Source organism: Mus caroli, unplaced genomic scaffold (genome assembly GCF_978045245.1).
Source record: "Mus caroli unplaced genomic scaffold, Mus_caroli_1 scaffold_3, whole genome shotgun sequence".
NCBI lineage: Eukaryota > Metazoa > Chordata > Mammalia > Rodentia > Muridae > Mus > Mus caroli.
The window spans coordinates 57801749-57822017 of record NW_028227258.1 but is presented as its reverse complement, the minus strand read 5'-3'; the positions used below and the strand labels follow the sequence as shown (position 1 = coordinate 57822017).

Below are 20269 nucleotides of genomic sequence, written 5' to 3'. Positions count from 1 at the left end.
TTGTTCTTAGTAATTACCAGGGAGGCTCAGTCACTCCATTGCATGAGAAGTCCATCCCAGGGCCAGTTAGGTGCCACAGCAGGTGAGGATGTTTGCTGCCAAGTCTCATGATCTGAGTTCAGTCCCCAGGAACAACATGGTGGCAGGAGACTATAGACTCCTTTGTCTACACATTGTCCTTTGACGTCTACACATGTGCTGTGCTATGTGCATGTTCCCCACCCATACAAAATGAGCAAAGGACTATAAGAAGAAAAGTCCATTTCTGCAGAAGCGATGGTGTTTTCCTTACCATTCTGCTAGGGACACGGCAAGCAATGCCTGCCCTAGAAGCAGAGAGGCCCTCGGCAGTGTCCCTTGCTACGGTGATTCTCACTGCCCTTCCAGGTCTCCTTGCCGCTCCTTAGCATCCTCTCTGAGGTTCTCCTGAGCATCCATCTGTGGCTGCTCACTGTATCTCACTGAATGCCAAGCAACATTCAGCTCCTGCTCACTCCCATCCAGAGAGTTGAGTTCCTGTCTCCCCTCCCTCGGGGCCTGAAGTAGGCTTCCCATAATGATGCAGGCTAAGCAGAAGCCACGAGCCATGGCTGCCCCCACACTCCTGTGATGATGACATAATGTGCTCCCCAACACTGGCCTCTTTCTCAGCATAGCATGAAGGTAAGGGGTGGCTCTTTCCCCTGTGCAGTTCCTTCTGCCTCAAGCTTTCCCATCCCACTAATTCTTTCCTGTTCCGTGAAATTCAACTCATTCTTCAAGGCATTTATCAGAATGGGGATGACCGCCACCCGCCAGTGCCCTGTGCCCTCCCTTGGTAATGAGTGCTCCTTCCCTTCGGCACATTTCCTGCATCTTATCGCATGTCTCACTTTAGGTGATTGTCTTCCAAGTCTCCCACATGGAGCACAGTACCTGGCCTGGCTCGGACTATGGTTGGTTGTTACTAAATGTGCATGGAAGAAGAGAAAGAAGTGAAGAGAGATAAAAGCGGGGGCAAGAAGGGAATGAAGAAGGGGCACTTTCTCATTTCTTGCTTATTTCAGCTTTCTCTGAGTATAGATGCAGAATGGCTAAGTACAAAATGGGCCAAATTAAAAGCATTGTGGCATAGGGGACATAGTGCCTACTGAGTTAAAGCTTAGGTCTAAAGAGGCCCTGAGTGCTAGGGCAAGCATCTCCTGCTGTAGGGAATGCGCACAGTAACCGAGAACCACGTGCCTGGCAGGGGGCTTCCTTCCTCTGCTCTCACTGGAATGGGGTTAGTCAGTGTGATTTTCTTGCCCCCTTGAGCAGTTTTCAGTGTGCAGCTCACCAACCACAAGGACAGCCAACCTGGCGTCTCATGAGCCTGAGAGGCCTTGAGTTTTCAGAAGAGCCAAAGAGCTACACTGTGGCTGCCATGCCTCCTTCCAAAGCAGAGACTATTCTGGCCCTGGAAAGCTCCTCACCCACACATCCCTAACACAGCCCACAGCATTCTGGGAGGATTCCCTGCCACACAGTGATGACATTCAGCTAAGCCGTAGTTTCCTTGACCCAGAGAGGAAAGCCGTGTATGTGTGGTTTGGGGTTGGGGGAATGGATGAGCAAGTGTGGATCCCCCCCCCCCATTGCCCAGTGGCTCTAAATTGCAACCTCTCTTTTCATTTTCCATTATGCCTCAAACACATGTGTGCCAGAACTGGATGGATGGATTCTGTCTGGGAGGATGATCCAGACAGCAATAAATTAGAGTTTGTGTTCAGAGATTCCAAAAATGTGGTCTCGTGGTAGGGTGTCCCTGAGACCAGTCACCTCCTCCACAGTCTGGTGGTGGCTCCTGGTTTGGGCCCAGGGCCTCTGTCAATAGATCTTGCTTTGTGTTTGGAAACATTTGTGTCTTTCCATTAAGGCACCAGAGAGACAGGGAAGCAGGGAAGCCTGTGAGGTTCACTGCGCAGCCTCATCCCGGGCAGCCCAGGCGTTCTAGGGACGAGTGTGACCAAAGACATCACTCCTCTCTGTACACAGCAGCCAGAACCCCAAAGATGGCACCTTCCCGAGTTAAGCACAGAACAAGAAGACTCCCCATTTTCCATATGGGACATAAAAACCAGTATGCAATGCCCAGTATGCAATGCCTTCTCGAAAGCGATGGTTCTTAAGCTTAGAAGACGAATGCATAATTAATGTAGAGCCCTTAGAAGACGGAAGAAAAACGTCACCTGTAATTCCATCCTTCAAAGATAAATACTATTATGCCATAGCATGATTTCATCTCAGGTTTCCATGCCAGCCTGCTCTTTTTTTAAAAAAATGTAAAAAGTCTTTCAAAAGACAGCTGAGCCTGTCTTTTTTTTTTTTTTTTTTTTTTTTTTTTTTTTTTTTTAGCTGCCCCATGAATTATCCAATTAGTGTCCTCTCTGAGGACTGGAAACCTTTAGTTATTCCCCTTGGGAGTATCCAGCTGGTAGAACTCAGACACCCACTCCCCCTCACTAAAGGCAGGCCTGCATAGTTCTGAAGAAGCCAACCACACAGGGAATTGGCCTTGGGAAACGAAATGAAGAGGTGGAAAGTCCTCATACATATAGCCAGGTAACCTTCCAAGGGCAGCACCGGGTCTCTCACAAGCTGCCCTGTGAGAGAGAAGGAGCCTGCCTGGAAAGGCCTCTCTCCTAACCCTGACTGCATTTTTCCTTCTTACACCTCTGGTCTGCATTTCCTCCTTGACTTCTGGCTGCCAGGGTGGGTGCTCTCCTCTTTACAGATGAGAGCAGATCCTCACTGTCTGGTAAAAGGCTAGGGCTGCCCCACAGTAACTGGAAGAACTGACAGAAGCAGGGTGGTATTTTCTCCATCTCCGCTGATTTTCCCATAGTGCTTTGCACTCACAAAGTACTCTGTAAATAAGTGTTAATTAACTGATACAGTGATATCCGAGTGGTGTTTGTGGGGAGAGCACCTTGGCTGGGGCCTACGGGCCAGTGGTTAGGGTAGTCCTGTGATTGACGTACAGGGCTCTCAGCTTAGACATGAAGCCTGTAACAGCCTTCAGCCTCAGGAGAGGAAGCCCAGTGATGACTCTTACAGCCGCCAGCCTGCCTAGCCACTGCCTGCGCCAGCCACTCAGCCTCTCCATGAGCCACACAGCACACAGACCAGGCCTTTTCAGAAACATATTTTTTCCTTTTTCACTTTCCATGGAAACTCAAAATAGCAAAACAACAAAAACAACCCTCCTTCCCTGCCTGCAAAACCGTGCCTGGGCAGGGGCAGGGTATCGGTCACCATGTAGCAATCAAGAAGAGGGGGTCACGGGAGTCTCTGAGCAGACTTGGGATTGCATCATGGATATTTGCATGCATATAAATGCATAATTGGGAATTGCATCAGCAAGTGTAGGTGGGCCCCAAGGCTGGTGTGGGTTTGTTTGTTTTTCTAATTTAGAAGGTGGCTTCCCCCAGGTCTTAGAGTTCATCTTGCTCTTGGTGACTTCCCCCCTGAGACAGTGGCCACTCACTAAGATGTTGGTGAGGAAATCCAGAATATACACAGCAAGAGACAATAAAATGAAAGGGGCAGATGCCTGGCAGGGAGAATGTTGGAACAGTGGTTTCACACACACACACACACACACACACACACACACGAGATGGGGGGGGGAGAACTTTCATTCCATGGGTACCAAATAACCATAGGAAAGCCCAAGGGCACAGCAAAGCCTGTGATTGGACTCAGGATAGCCCAGATCTGGTCAGTCATATTAGTGTCCCCGAGGCTTTTACCTCTAAGCCTAGTTTCTTTCCTGGCAAGATATGAAGAGTAGGCAAGAGGGGGCAACCCTCTCAGCCTGGGCATCCCATTCCTACAGCTTCCATCCAGCCTATGTACACATCCCCCTCCATACTCAACTCTCTGCTGTTTATCTTCCAGCTAGCCGGATCAGCCGTTATTGCATTTGGACTATGGTTTCGATTTGGAGGTACCATGAAGGATTTATCATCAGAGGACAAGTCCCCAGAGTATTTCTATGTGGGTGAGTGACTTCAGTTTCCCTAAAGGTTGGGTATGAGGGACAGGAGAGGCAAAAGCCACTGTCTAAGTCTCTGGACCTATACACTTCTACTGGTATTGGGGGATGTACCTCTATGGCCCCTTCCTCCTCTCTCCAGGATAGACGAAGGCCCCAGGAAAACTGATTTGTTTATTTAAAGAGGTATCAAGGAAATGTAACTAAAGTTTATCTTAAAGGGTTAGGAAACACCCTTCCTTTCTGGAGTGATTCATCAGTCCATTCAAACTGTCATGGGGGACCTCCAATAAGTCGTTATTTTACTTTGTGATCTGATGTTTTAACATGGAAACAACTCAAAATGAAGAAATAACTTCAAAGTTTTGGGGTGCTAATCTCAAAACTTCTGTCAGTAGAGACTTCTGAGAGAAGGGAAGACTCCTATCGTGGGGACAGGAGAGACTTGTCCCTGGAGAAGGGGAACAGGCAGAGCGGCAGCAGCCATACCTTCTGCCAAGAAATAGGGTGACATAGATAAAGCTGGTGCTCTTCTCAGGGGCTTCGGTCCCCCTAGTACTTTAACCCTGCTCTGCTCTCCTATGGTGGTTCTAGCACTGTGTCTTCCTCAGTACAATCCAAAGGAGGAAACGGAAATTCCACTTCACCAGTCCTCTTCTGGAAGTCTCCTCTTGCAGCCTATTGACCAGACTTGCATTGAATATTTATGCCTAAGAGAAGAGACGGCAAAGGCTATATCTCTAATTCTTGGTCCTTAGTTGCCTTGTGCCTGGTGCTTTGTTCCTACAAAAACCCTGCCCTCCAGCTTCAGAGCACTGACTGTGTCCATGTTGTGTTGACGATCACTCGCCATGGGCTAACAGCAAGGGGCGATGTTGCCGAGGAACCAAGGCGGGTACACCCACACTCACACCACAGCACCAAGAAGAAGGATTCAGGCTCTGCTTGTGGACTCTTTTACTGTTTTTGCTCTGCTAGGTAACTCATCCATTCTCAGTCTGCTTAGCTTAAGGGTGTTAGGGCCGACAAGCTGCGGGCTACGCAAGCAGTTTGACACCTGGCACTAGCATTAGGCTGGGAAGTGTAAGGAGGTCTGTAGAAATAAAAGAAGCATGTTTTATTGGAGTTAGAAGCCTACAGCTTCTGGCAGCCATTTAATCATAGCAGGGAGGAGACAGAAAGAAAGATGAGCCAAGATGGCCACGGGCTGGATTCTGACAGTATCACTGGAGTCTCTTCGATGAGTACTAGCCTGGATTTTCAGTCATGTGGCTCACTAAATTTCCATTAGATTCAAGTCCGGTGGAGTAGGTTTCTATGGATGGTCACCGTAGAAAGATTCCTGACAAACATGTCACAAACATAACATGAAAAGGCGTCTCTGTGTCTCAGGCCATGTCCATCCACTTGGCTTAGCTTAGAGAGCGAAGGCAGAATGTTAGAGTAGAGCAGCTGACCCCCCTGCTCACCGCAGGGAGCTCTGCCATTGGTAAACACCCAGCCCTGACTTTCGGCACAGTGGTCAAATACCAACAGAACACTTTAGCTTGACTAAGTTTGTTCAGCATTTCTGACTTAAGAGATCACAAGGTATTTTTAGGTTAAATCCAAAACTGTACCTGTGAAACTTCACTTACACCTCAAACGAGCAACACAGATGGAGCTGCTCCTGGATCACTTGCCTCTCCAGCCCTGTAGGACCACCCTCCCTCCCACTGGGTGGGAGGCTCCTTAGCTCACTCATCCGACCTGGAGAGGGAAACAGAGTCTCATGTAGACCAGGCTGGAATGGAACTTAATAGCTAAACCCCTGATCCTCCTGCCTCCACTTCTGAAGCACTAGGCTCTCAGGTGTGGGCCACTAAGCCTAAATGTTCTGGGTATTTTTCTTTAGAATGTGTTTCCGAGTCATTGGCTCATACCCATTGCCCTTCGGTTAAAGATGTCCTAAACAGGCTTAGCATGTTCAAGTGGTTCTTCAAGACACCAAGCCACAGCCAAGTGCAATGGTACCTGCCCGTGGCCCCAGCTTCTTGGGAATCAAGGAGGATCGAAGGCAAGGGAAGAAGAGAGGGGGAGCCATCCACTCAGCCTAGAGCGAGGAAGCCTCCAGAAAGACACAGAGCATAGCTCTGGGTAGGCAGCAGGCAGGCTTTTGGGGATTGACCCATGTTTGCAAGGATGCTCTCCCTTTTCGCATTCTTTTTCCCTCCATGATAATGGAGTTTCTCTCTGTCTCAATGCTCTGTACCAAGTGTCCAAGGCGACAGAGTGGTAGGCATTAGCCAAAGCAGGGAGACACGAGTGCGGGGAAATGAGGACATGGAAGGAGGGAATCAGACCAACTGCTGCCTGCTGCCTCCATTTGTGTCCCTCTGGGTCAAGGCCAAGGCCTAGCAGCTGACCCAGGGTCTCTGTGTCCCTTGGTTGCCTAGGTGAGGAAGGAAGAGGCTGGCAAGAGTGGAGCTGGCAGGGAGAGAACCTGGGTTACTTGGAGTTTCCTAGACCTTCTCCGTTCCAGTTTCTCTCAGGGAACTCTCAGAAAAAGCCCCTGCTTCTTCCTGATTCCAACAACCTGCCCTCTGATTGCCTGTCCTGGCCCCTCCCCATGTTTTGGAAGAGTGAATGCCTCGGGGTCTTCCAGGATCATAGAGTGGGGAATGGTCCTCTCTGCCTCGGGAAGCTGGAGCACATGAGCTCATGTCTGTGAGCCGAGGATGTGAGCAGGTTTCTCCACTGGGGGTGCCCACACAAACAGGAGCCACATTGGCTCCGCAGTCCCAGCCTGGCTACATCTGCCTTTCCCTCTTTGATTCAGAGTCCCGGAGTCTGACTTTGATTGTGGCTGAGGTTGTGTGGAAGGAAAGTGTTCCGTTGCTAACCATTCAGGGGCTGGCTTGCCTTTATAAACACTCTGACTCACTCTGGTAATATTTTCTTAACTTCATACCTGACACCATGCTAGCTGGATAACAGAGACTACCATGTCTGGACAGTTTCTCCAAAGCCATTCTACAAGAATCAGAATAGGTAATTATTGCAGAATTGCAGATCACATCCCTGAGGGACAAAGAGGACCTAACCATACCCAGTCTCAGCAGCCCAGAGCTCTGGACCCTAGCCTGTTCTTTTATGGGAAACACCCAGGAAGCAGCAATTTTAGAAATCTCAGGAACTCCTCTACCATTTATACATGGCAGATTTCTAGCTAAGAAATTCACTGTTGAGTCTCTACTGAAAATGTAGCCTGGGGGTTTGGGGTTCACACTTTGGCTGGATTCCAGTTTACCTGTTACAGCTTTGCAACTTTCATTAGCTGCACCTCTGATTCTTTAGATGTGGACTGTGAACTTGCATAAGTGCAGAGCCAACTCAACTAGAGGTGAGTTATGAACAGATACTAACTCTCAGTACTCGAGTACCGAGGGGATGCTGAGGAAAAGCCATCTCATGAGGGAAGACAGCATGCTAGAGGAGCAGTTGGGGTAGGCTTAGACCAGCTATCACACGGACCTTCCATCAAGTAGGTTCTTGACCCGTGTCAAGTGCAGAGTACAGGCATCACCTGGAGAGGGCTAAGCCATCAGGAAGTGGTACTTCCCACCGGTGACGTGGATGGAATGAGAGACGTAACGCACCTGGAATACTAACTGCTATCTGGTAGCTCCTGCGGCTATTATTTAGAAAGCATCTAACCCTTTCCCATGAGCTCAGACTCATATAGATTCTTCTAAACACATAGATACAGCCAACCCATAGAATTGGTTCACATCCATTGGTTCAGCATCTACAAATTCAAGCAACCCCAGATCAAAGATTTTTTTTTAATGCATCTCTTCTGAACATGAACAGACCTTTTCATGCCATTAATCCCTAAGTAATAAGCCCAACAACTCTAGAACATTTGTGTTGTGCTAGATATGGTAAGTAACCCAGAGATGATTTAGAGGATGCAGGGGGTTGTAAGTGAATTATGTGTAAATATGATGCATTTCATGAGTGACTCATGCATTCACTGGTTGGTATGTGAGGGGTCCTGGAACTAATCCCCATGGAGACTGAGTGATGATGGCTGTAATTATGTGCGTCCAAGAGAAACTGGAAGGGAAACTTCTGCACACACACACACACACACACACACACACACACACATACACACACACACACATACACACACACACACACACACACACTTCAAAAACTTAGATGAAAAACCAGTCATTAGCAGATTGCATAAGACCATCTGCTGCCAAGATCCCTGGCAGTGGCGAGCATGCCAATATATCCACTCTCAAGAAGGATTTTAGAAGAGTTTGTGCTGATGAGCCTTGAACAGACCCTCCTGATCGTTTGTTAGCTGAAACAATGCCTCTAGAAGGGTCTGAACTCTGAGGAGGAGGAGAGATGGACTCATTAGGGAAGAAGGCATCCCTGGGTACGCTGCTGCTGGTAGCATCTCACTGGCTTCACTAAGCCCAGTCATAAACGATAAAACCCAATTTCAAAGGACTCTCCTTATTCAAATCAAGAAAAATAGGGACTTAGAAAACATAAGAGACTTATTAAGTAGGTCACATGTTTGTCTTGTGTGCTCTTTGGGAGAGAGGACTCTATGGAAGCCATTTTGGAATTAAAATGTAGTTATAAGCTAATTGATCCATCAGCAGCTCTTTTTAAAACCAGACTTTAAATAAGGTATCCTTGGAAGCCTTAGGGCTTACACTGTAGACTCAGACAGCCAGATTTGGCAGGCCCAGGGAATTCGTTACATGTCGAAGTTTCCTGTGATTCTCTCCAGCTCCACAGAGAGTCTCATTTTGAACCCAGAGGATGGGCGCATCCTTTCATGCAGACAGAGGCTTGCTATGGAGAGGCCTCAGGAGCAGGAGCTGCTGAGAGGCTTGGGTTGTTTTGTCCATACTGGGGTGTTGTGCAGTGTTCGAGTGAGCACATCTCCTGATTGTTGCCAGAGAGACCTAGTGTACTGTACCCACTAGGGAGACCCTCTGACCTAAGTTCTCGGGCCCCTATACCTTGGGAGCCTGTCTTTTCACAACATCCCTTTCCTATCTCAGACCTTCTTGGGATATGAGGCTACATCCCACTTGGCTGACATTGGGGAGCACAGCCTAATACAAGTTCATTGCAATGGGATCTCAGGATGTGTGTCTAAGCACCAATGCTTGGAGGGATGAGGCAGTCACTCCGGGACTTTGAATTTATTTCACTGACCACTGGAGAAATATATACTGACTGGAGGTTCTCACCTGAAGATTTGTAGACCTGCAGTCTTCAGAAAACTATAGGAACCTACAAAGGTCCAATTCACACTAGAACAAGGCATGGTCACCAGCTGCCTGGAGTGTAGTATATAATAGATGAGAATTTAGGGAGCTGGTCCATAGGCTGTGACCCCAACTCTTTCTTCACACTGGACCCAACAGCAGTTGTAGTAGTAGTGACCGGAGGCAATGACATTGTAATCAAGAAGTCAGTGTGTTAACATGGCTCTCCCTTGAGACATTATGGAAAAGCACAGATAGGATGTTGTTATTGCTGCTGCCTCTATTGCTACTAACACTCCTTATTCAACTACCTCTGTAAGGAGTATAGGGTGGGAATCAGGACTCTTGCCTCTGACCTCTTGTAAAATCACAGGGATGTCCTCTTTACCCAACCAGGCTGCTTTGAGGAACCAAGGAGATGATAGAAACAAAAGAGCTTTGAAAAGTGACAACATTGGACAAGATGGTGTTCAGGCAGTGGAGCCAACTACACTGTTTTATTTAAATGGTATCAGTTCTCTTGTAATCACATCCATTCCCCATTAAATGATCCTCTCAGAGAAAGGGATTGATGGAGCTGAAACGGCAGGAAATGTGGGGTCCCTCCAGACTGCACAGCCAACCCTTCCCCACTTAGGAACCCACAGATACCTTGAGGCCCTTTTGGTCTGGGCTGGCTGGACTGGCTGGTGCAGGAAGCAGTGTTGATAGCTTGCAGCCCCATCTAGGTCTGTTCACAGATAGACCTGCCCACAAACCAGCTGTGAGCAACCCAGAGGAGCCCCCAGGAAGTGCCTGAAGGCCAGAGTCAGGGGTTCCCCACAGGGGTGGGACCCAAGTGCCCCACCACCACCACTTCCGGGTGAATAAAAATGGTTTCTGGGTGACTCATCTGACTAAAATGCAAAAGGAAAAAAAAAAAAACAGAGACCATTAGCCTTACTCCCAATGAGCCAAGTGCCAGGCCCAACCCTAGCATTGTGCTAACCTCTTATCTCAGGATGGGAGAAGGAAATCAGGAGGCCTGGCCTGGGCCTCCCAGATTGCCATCATTCCTCTGTGAGGAAAATCCTCCTGGGGCTTGACTTAGGAAGTGAGAGCTCCAAACACTAAAGTAAGGCTCTTGCTGTTGCTTAGGAGGCAAAACAGCGTCTTGGGGAGAGCAGCAACTTGTGACCTTGGGACAATAACTTGATTCTCGGGGGCCCAGTGCCTCTGTCTACAAAAGGGGGTAACAGTGTGGTTCAGTACCTCACAGCCATCTTGAGAGCTGCTCCAGTAAAGCTGCCCTTGGTGACTGTAACAGCGCCTGACAAGACCAGCCTGTCCCAAACGTAACAATTGTATTAAAGTTCTCACAAGGACAGTTAACTCCTGGTTCAAACATGTTACTGCTGATGATATTGTGGGTGTCTATTACCTTATTGTTCTCCCTCGTGGGTTGTTGATTCTGATTTTTGTTTTGTAACATGCCCTCCTGTGTGTCCAATATCTGTGGCACTGCCCTCAGAAGGAGAAAAATATTCACACCAAACTGATGATAGTGTGTCCTATGCTCCTGTCCTTACCCACATCCTGGCTCTGTCCCCTCCCCTCCTCTCCTTCCCCTGTTACCCAGCAGCCACTCTTGCCTCCCACACCCTTGGGGTTCAAGTCCTTCAGTGGTGGGGACAGCCCTTAGGTCCAGAGGACAACGGGTTCTGAGGCTCAAGAAAAGGCTTGGGGCTTGTGTCCCAGCTGTGAGGCCAGCTTCTGATTACCCTGGATGCAGTATCATTGGCCTTGTGGGGGTGGTAGTGCTTCTTCTGCACAAAGGTGCACAGCCCAGGATGAAATGTTTGGACTTGAGGAGGCAGGTGGTAGCCATTCATTGCAACAGCTCTGAGCAGCAGGTAGAGGCGGCCTCTTCCCCTCACTGACTGTGTTCTCAGACAGGTTGCCTCGCTTCCTTCAGGTTCAGTCTCCTGATATGTCTACTGTTATGAAAGTAGATAGGATTACTTTGCTGGGTGAGCGGGTATGTATGAAGTGTAGACAATAAGTGTCACCAGTACAGGTGGCAGCAGAGTGTTCTATGGAGATGAAAGCCAGAGCCTAGCTGGTGTGGGCTGCTGCACTGGGCTTGGTTTCCCTGTCTTCAGTCAGGCTCTGAATGCTCTCCCTGGCCTCTCATCCACAGGGCTGTATGTGCTGGTTGGTGCTGGGGCCCTGATGATGACTGTGGGTTTCTTCGGGTGCTGTGGAGCCATGCGTGAGTCACAGTGTGTGCTCGGATCAGTAAGTAGGGTTTACAGGGTGGACACGGGGTGGATTGGCAGAATTCCCTGGAAGGAGCCAGGAGACCCAACTCCTCTAGGACGTAAAGCCTTGGCACTGGATCCTCTCTGGTGTCTGTTTTCTCCATCTCCTGCATGAGAATAATATTATCTTTGTTCCTGCCTCGTATGGAAAATGTGAAAACAATGAGGTCATCAGAGGAAAGACATTTGGGGAAGAGTGCTTCAGAATTGATTGTTCCTTAAGAAATAATATTTCACTGTGGATGGGGCAGCTTAAAGATCCTCACAGCCAGGAAAGAACTGTTATCTACAAGGAAAGCATTTCTGGTTAAGATCAATAACTTAGCCAAACATCCCTCTGGTGCCTTATTTTAACCCCCAGCTTCTGTTTGAAAATGCAACAACAAAAGCAGTCTCTGCTACCTGCTGCTTGGATGGTGCTCTAAACACTCAAGGAGGTGAGGGGCATCAGAGAGATGGCTCTGGACTTCTCACAGGGGGCCTGAAGCAGGGTGTTCTGACCCCCTCATTTCCCATTCCCAGCAGTCTCTGGGTTCTCCGTGTCTGTCTGATGCTTCTCATCTATGGCTGTTTCCTCTCCCAGATGTTCTTTCTTTCTCTAAATAAAGCTGAAAAAGCTGTCTTGTGTACCACAGAGCTGAGTTTGTTTTATCACAGAGCTGAGGGTGCAAATGGGCTAAATAAAATTGAAAGGGTATTAAATTAATGACACTAGTGTTTTCTCTCCACAGTTTTTTACCTGTCTGTTGGTGATATTTGCTGCTGAAGTAACCACTGGAGTATTTGCATTTATAGGCAAGGATGTAGTAAGTAAAACCTAGAAGTTTTTGTGGTTGTTAAGGCAGCTTTCTTATGGCAAATGATATAGAATACCCACCCCAAAATGTTAAGAAACAAAATAACCCCCCAAGTTGTGTAAGTAGAACCTTGAACCTGGTAGTGTACAGAGCTCATCACGTATATTAGCAGTTTCTAGTTCATGTATAAACTAGTCTATGTTTGTTTGTTTAGGATTTCTGGTTTAAGATTGTTCCTAGTTCAAAATGAGGCAGGCACTAGGTTACAGACAAAAGAATGGGGCAAAGAAGAAGGAAAAAGAACCCACCTTCTCATCCTTGGCCTAGGCAGGGCCTGCCCTGTTATGAGAAGCTAAATCCTGGCCTGCTGCACGCACCTAGCAGTCCTCAGAACCCAGAAGAGGTCATGAGGAGAGCCCACAGGGCGTGAGACCTTTTGGAGGGATAAGAAGGTCAGGGGGCAGTGCCTTGAGAGGGTCATGTTTCCAGTGAACTCATGCGCCATCTATACTGGGTGTATGAGCCTAAGTGTAAAACTGCTAAGCATGAAAACTGAGTGACTGCACTCTATGGGACATTCCTAACACAGCTCCTTGTGCCCAGAGGTTACAAGTCTCAGGTTAGCTCCACATAGAGCTCAAGCCTGTGGATTAGGGGTCCTATGTCTTTGCACTGGAAAAAGCATCCACTAAGCCGTGTGGGACATCTAAATGCAGAATATCTTCCTTGATAGTAGACACATGCCTGCGAGTTGGCAGGGAACCGTGTGGTCATGGAGTCCACCTCATGTGGCTCACCAGGATCTCCTACATGGGCCTAGTTGACAGTGAAGCCCTCCAGGTTTACAAATCCCCATGCCAAAAGGTGGCTCTAATGTTATAAAACATTCTTGGTCAGTTTATCCTGACATTTTCAAAAGCATCTCAGGACCTCTTGAATTTGTGTTTTGCTCTCTATGTGCAGAGGCCTTTTAAAATACAGAGGAGTGTGCGGGTAATCAGCGTTGCCAAAGGACACAGAGGAGGGGAGTTTCTTTATAAAATGAAAATGTCTGCAACTTCCCACTCACCGTGCCCTGGTGTTTTTCCAGGCTATACGACATGTGCAGAGCATGTATGAGGAGGCCTACGGCGACTACCTTAAAGACAGGGCAAGGGGAAATGGAACTCTCATTACCTTCCACTCAGCAGTGAGTAGCTTCTTTGGCATCACATTTTCTATCGACTATGCATGAGCCAGGCTCTCTAACCACCTACATTAAAATAAAAATAAATAAAATAAATGGAAACAGCAGCCTTTGATTTTAACTCTGAGAGCCATCGTTTGTGCTTTGTGTAGACCTTTGGCTAGAAAGAGGCCTACCACAGATTCACAAGAAGTTAGCACGTGTGCCCAAAAGAGACCAAGAAAACATGAACAGGACACTGAGAAAGCCACCCAAATGTGGGTCCATTCTTCTCAGAGGTGACATTGTGGTGTGACAGAAGCAAGCATGGTGACTGCCTTAGTTAGGGTTTCCATTGCTGTGAAGAGACACCATGACCAAGTCAATTCTTATAAAGGACAATATTTAATTTGGGCTGGTTTACAGGTTCTGAGGTTCAATCCATTATCATCATGGCAGAAAGCAAGGCAGACATGGTGCTGGAGGAGCTAAGAGTTCTGCATCTTGTTCCGAAGGCAAACAGGAGAAGACTGACTTCTAGACAGACAGGAGGAGGGTCTCAAAGCCCACCCCCACAGTGACACACTTCTTCCAACAAGGTCACACCTCCTAATAGTGCCACTTGCTGGGCCAAGCATATTCAAACCACCACAGTGATCTTCAAGCCAGGAAACCTCAGCTCCAGGATGTCTCTTAGCAGCTTTGTGACGCTGAGTGAGTTAGTCAGACCTCTCTGATATCTCTTAGTTCACTCCTCATCTATAAAATGGAGGTCATTGGGAGACAACTATATTTCCTTTTAGAGTGTTTCATGGGAATGTGCTAGAGTACTGTGCTTAGAGCTACATATAGTCAAGAAAGGCTTATAGAGGAAATGAGCCAGACCAAGGTCGTTCTGTTTTCTTAAGCACTGCATTTTGGAGAAGTCACTTTGAACTTCTGGGCCACATGTTTCCAGGTACCTGGCTCTATATGACAAGAGTGTCTAAGAAGGTTCCCCAGAGAGGGCAAGCAGCACAAAGATCCCTTTGTCCTAAGCAGCCAGCCCTGAGGCAGGGTGCCTATTTGCCAGCCAGCAGTCATGCCTGCTCTTCTGGCCTTGGGCTTTCCCATGGCTTCCATCCTCTCATCTCAGATAGTCCTTGGCTAACGAGCCCTTCCCAAAACTCATAAAGCTTTTGTTCGTCAGCAGGTTTCTGGACTTCAGTATGATAGAGCTGGCATGGGAGACCCTGCTCCTGCCTCCCAGCTCTTCATGGTAGACACCATCAGTTAGCTCCTTGCCCTACCCTGCCCCAAGTCACTCCATAGCATAAAACTGTTGCAGCTTTGGAGAAGTCGTGTTGCTGGGTTGCTAGCACAATCCTGTGATTCTTCCTTTGCTCTCCAGAAATAGCAGTTTGAGCCTCAGAGCTGCTCTGCGGCTTTGGCACTGCCAGCCAGCAATGACACGGAGCCCTGGGGCCAGCACTCCTGCCTCTTGTGTCCTAAAACCTCTTCTTGCTCTCTAGTTTCAGTGCTGTGGAAAAGAAAGCTCTGAGCAAGTCCAGCCCACGTGTCCAAAGGAGCTTCCAGGCCACAAGGTAAGCTGTGTGTTCCAGGGTCCCTTCTCCAGCCCCTACTAGAAGGAGGTTTTTTAATGTTAGTAGAGGCAGGGAGGCTCAGGCCTTCTTCCCAGGGATTCTAGGAGGTCCCACCACTTCCCAGTGGACCCTGAGCCTTACCCATGCCATATGAAATAAACAGCAACTTTGGCAGGTTCCTCATACTCTGGGAATGATGGGTCACTTGCCAGTGACTATGCCATGTGCTGAAGGTATATGAATTGAGTTCACCAGGACAAGAGTTCTGTGTTCTTCACATCTTTCTGGGACAGCACAGCACTGATAAATTTAACTCTGTCAGGGATTCTATAAGTGAAAGGGACAAGAGAGTCCCTCCCTCAGTGGCTTCATAGGCTGGTAATATGCAAAAAGTTTGTCCAGGGAAACACGGAGACACAGCAGAATTAGGAAAGCTTGTGTGGAAGGATATGAGTCCTTGACAAAGGGAGGTCAAGAAGGCAGCCGGGAGAAGGTCATGCTGTGGGAGAACAGGAACCCAGAGGAACTAACGTTTCTGGGAAAGACAAGCTGGAGGTTTGAGAAAGCCATCGCTCTCAGCAGAATGAGAAGCAATATGGCGTTTGCCTTGAAAAAAAATCCTCTCTCCAGGAGGGACTCTTTCAATTCTGAGGTGTAGCTAAGGGCCTTAGATACTCCTGTGAAACCAAAAGTCTGGCCTTTGTGCTGTTAGCCATGGAAAGGGGATGGATTTTCATTTTATCGAGTTTTCTGTGACAGTAATGAGAAAGATTGACGGATGATAAATATCCTGAAGTTGAGGTGACCCCTTTGAAAAGACTTCGCTACTCCTTGCCACCCACATGATGTTAACTGAGAAAGTTGGACGGAGTGGAGAAGAGAAGGCAGCATTGGAGATCAGAGACCATGAGAAGCCACCACTGGGTTCTGGCTTCTCAACCTGCACAGAAGACCGTGTCGTTCACTGAATTAATGATTGGAGGACAGATAACCAGTTACAGGGAAAAGAAACACTATGTGGGCTTTTTGAGTGTTTTAAAGGGTCTGTTTTAATTACACATATATGGAGAAGAAAGATGTAGATGTGCCATGGATGTAGCTACCTAAGGAGGCCAGAGAAATCAGATTACCCTGAAACTGTAACTACGGGCAGTTGTGCACTGCCTGACAAGGGTGCTGGGAACCAGACTCAGGTCTGCTACTCTTAACCAGGGGCCTTTCTCTAGCTCCTAATTCAGTGTTTTCAACGTTGTGGTTTGGAAAATCCGGCGTGTGGCTTAAGAGACATTAAGAGTATCGATGACTTATGTGATCTTAGAGCTGTAGATGTGCATTTGACTCAGGAGATTCTGAAGAAAAGAAAAAGTGACTAAAAGTCTAAGAAACAATGCCTTTTAAGACTGGACAAAAGGGGGAGCAGGCAAACAGAAACACTGGGAGGAGGAGGAGGAGGAGGAGCAGGAGGAGGAGGAGGAAGAGGAGGAGGAGGAGTCAGACTCGAGGGAAGAGCTGCAGAGGAGACTGGCTCAGTGTTTACTGATTCTGCCTGTCAGGCGCTGTGGATACAAAGATGAATGAGTCAAGGTCCCACCAACAAGGAACCTACTGTCTAATGGGAGATGGAAACACTAGCCTTGACACAGTGCACAGTGGGGGTATGGACAGAGTTTGCGTGGTGCTCCAAGAGCCCAGGAGAGGCATGAAGGGGACACCAGCCAAAGGGTTGTGGAGTAGAGACGGAGTATGGTGCGGATGACAGCTCAGCTGCATCTGCCACCCTGAGCAGTAATTGTGGAGTGTCAGCCAAGTACAAGAAAAATGAGTTCACAAAATATGAAATGCAGATGACTATTAAACGCGTGAAAAGCATGGGCAATTAGAAGCTATCTGAAATGAAACAATTTTATATGACAAGACCCCATTGTTTAACATTGGCCTTTTACTAATAACACAATATGGGTGAGAATGATGTGAAATGGGCATTTTATAAAAGCTGGTACAATGGTCCTAAAGATTAGTGCAGTCATGGAACCCAGAGTCTTAAATGAACTCAGGCTCTTTCATCTAGAAACTCAGAATTTATTCTAAAGAAAGGGAATTTTTTAATGTGTGCAGGAGCTGGGGAGATAGCTCAGTTGATAAACTGTTTACCACACTAGCATGAGGACCTGCGTTTAATCCTTTGTACCACAGAGAAATCTGGGTGTGGTAGAACTGCCTGTGATTCCAGTGCTGGGAAAGTGAAGGCAAATGATCACTGGGGCTCGATGGTCAGCCATCCTACCCTAATTGGTGAACCCCAAGTTCCGTGAGAGACCGAGTATCAAAAGACAAGATTGGCAGCCCCTGTGGCAAACACACACACAAAGGAAAAAATGGAGGAAAATGCAGGTAGAAATTTTTGTGCAGTGGTATTTATTACAAGACATATACATTAATAACCAAATACTGATTTCCTAACAGGCAACAGTAGGATATTGCTTAAATTATGATCCTTTCATAGAATATGTTTTATGGCCACTAGAAATCCCAATTTCAGAAGTATTTAATCTAAGACCATATTTTTAGTCTCTTCTGTTAAGTGTGAGAGCACACAGATCAATATGAACGTGAACCGAGTGTGGGGGTCCTTTTATGCACAAAGAATCATCAACAATATTAGTTTTGATCGTAACAGAGGACAGATGTTTCTTATTTTCATGTTATTAATGTCTATTTTCCAAATCTCAATGACTCTGTATTCCCTTGTGAATAAGGAAAGCCAGTACATGTTTTGTAATTTGTTTTTCACAAAAGAAGCCTTCTGTGAATGGAAAGACAGGCTGCTGGCAGAGCTGGAGGCAGGGCAGCAGCAGGAGACAGGTTGCTTTGCTTGCTTTAGATTGAAAACACTGAGCGAGCTAGTGAGCCTGGTGTCACTTGGAAACGTTAATGGAGATAACAAGGCTGAGTGCATGGGAAGGAAGGGAAGAGGGTGGCTGGCAGGCTTCCTGAGTGAGTGAGACCCAGAGCCAGAGAAGGAACTAACCTTCCACAGAGAAGACCGCTGCTTTGGCTCTGAGGAGAGGAAGTTGGAAAGGGATTCTTGTACCTTTTCACACTCTCTCACTACCTTCAACAGAGCCTGGCACAGAGGGAAGGCAGTCCCGAGTCCTGGTGAAGGGGGAAAGGCTGGAAGTGCTGCAGATGGAGTGTGGGGCTTTCTTTGGCATGCCAGGAACTGCTATCTCCAGCAGTGTTCCAGGCTCTCAGCAGAATGCATTATTGTTCCTCTGGGGGTCTGCATCCTCACCACCAGGCCCCTGAGAGCAGAGGTAGCTATATATTACTGCTCCACACCCACCAACGCACTCCAGTGGCTTAGATGAGATCTGCAGAATCACTAAATATAAGGGGAGGCATGATAGTGGTTACCATTTGCTAACTAACGTATGTGGATGTCAGAGGATGCTAAAGATTTGTGTCCCCTGAGGATGCGTCTGGGCTGAGAGTACCTCTGTGTAGGAAGTCTCCAAGTGGAAGTGTTTGGCACTGGGAAGCTAGTAATGGTTACAGACAGTCCCCTCTGCCTCCTGCCCAGCTTACCTCACCTTCCTACCCACCCCCCCCCCCAATCCATGAATGTTCTTCCAACCCCTGATTCACAGATTTCCTAAGGGTCAAAGGTTGGAGCCACAGCCCAGCTGACACTGGAGGAAATGCTATTCTGACTCCCAAGACCTGGTTTTCCTAAGGATTGGTTTTCCATAATTTAATTTGACCCCATGCAGACTTTTAGTCTCTTAATAAGTTATGCATACCTTTCATAGTCAAATACATCAAGTGTATAAAATTCCTTTTAAATTGTAAATGACAAAGAGGAGGTTATAATTTAGAGAATATCGCATTTTATCTTTCTTTGCTGAAAGTAAGAAAAGGCTTAAGTTTTGGAATGCTGAGGGGGTGGGTGGGGGGAGTTGACTAGAATGTTTTGTAGCACCATATTTCAGAGCTCTGAAGGAGACCTTTGGCCTAAATAGATAATCTTACCCAAAAAGAGAGACTTGCGTTTGCCCAACACTGTGTTTCTGCTTTACAGCTGTCAGGCTGACGTTACCCATGAGGGATGGTTTGCACATGAGCAGAAGCTTACATGAATTAACTTACAGACCCAGATAGCAAAGGGAAGGATTGGGTCATGGGATGAGTCACGGATTCAGTTTTTATGGATGGCTTTTTTTTTTTTTCCTAAACAGAATTGCATCGACAAAATTGAAACCGTAATCAGTGCTAAACTGCAGCTCATTGGAATTGTTGGGATTGGGATTGCGGGTCTCACGGTAAGAAAGTTCTAGAATGTCTTCTTTTTTTTACCTTCTAAGAAGCAGTAAACCCTTACATAGTATTTCTCTTCCAGTTGGAGATGGCTGTATCTTAAATGACAATTCTCATAATGGGTAAAGACTTTTGTTCACAATACATCTCCTAAGAACAAAGTTAATGACATACATCAGTAGTAACTATGTAAAATATGACACAAATCCCAGTATCCACCCAATTATGACCTTGAGTTTGTCACTGAAACAACTTCCCATGTAACCCTGCCATCATAACCTTGGTGAGTAATCTCAGTTCACAGTAACAGAACAGCAAGTCTTCATCTGAGCACTGGCAGGCCGCATAGGGCAAGCACTGGTATCACACAAACTGGATTCACCTCCTGGCTCCACTACTTTCTTATAAGCCCTAGGGTTGAAGGAGAGCTTCTTAATTTCCCTTAAGCTTCGATAGTTGTAGAATATAAATTTTAAACATACCAGCCTTACAGGATTATTATGAAGGTCAAGTGGGATACTGCCTATAACCTATTGTTACAAATTAATTGGCATAAAATCTGAATGTGTTGCATTTATTAAGTACCATCTTTCTCTATACTTTTATTCTGGGCAAACCTGGAATTCAAGCAAAGGGAGTTATCACCTGTAAAGGAGAGAAGCATGCTCTAGCATCAGTCGTTGGTGGCTCAGTCCTTTAACAGCACAAAAGAAGAGAGTATAGGAGAGAGACTGGGGGGCAAAGCCCTGCTGTTAGAGTGCTTTCCTGGCATTTACAAAGTCCTTGGCTCAGTCCCCAGTACTGTACACA

At 47.1% G+C, this 20269-nt stretch overlaps 1 protein-coding gene across 1 annotated transcript in view; it reads left to right on the top strand.

Moving 5' to 3' along the window:
* Tspan2 (tetraspanin 2) overlaps window positions 1–20269 on the top strand; it is a 34726-nt gene that overhangs the window by 10562 nt on the left and 3895 nt on the right. The window contains exons 2-7 of the mRNA XM_021157964.2: window positions 3919–4021; window positions 11480–11577; window positions 12332–12406; window positions 13488–13586; window positions 15074–15145; window positions 19381–19464. Of these exons, the coding sequence (XP_021013623.1) occupies window positions 3919–4021; window positions 11480–11577; window positions 12332–12406; window positions 13488–13586; window positions 15074–15145; window positions 19381–19464 (531 nt within the window). The remainder of the gene's footprint in view (window positions 1–3918; window positions 4022–11479; window positions 11578–12331; window positions 12407–13487; window positions 13587–15073; window positions 15146–19380; window positions 19465–20269) is intronic.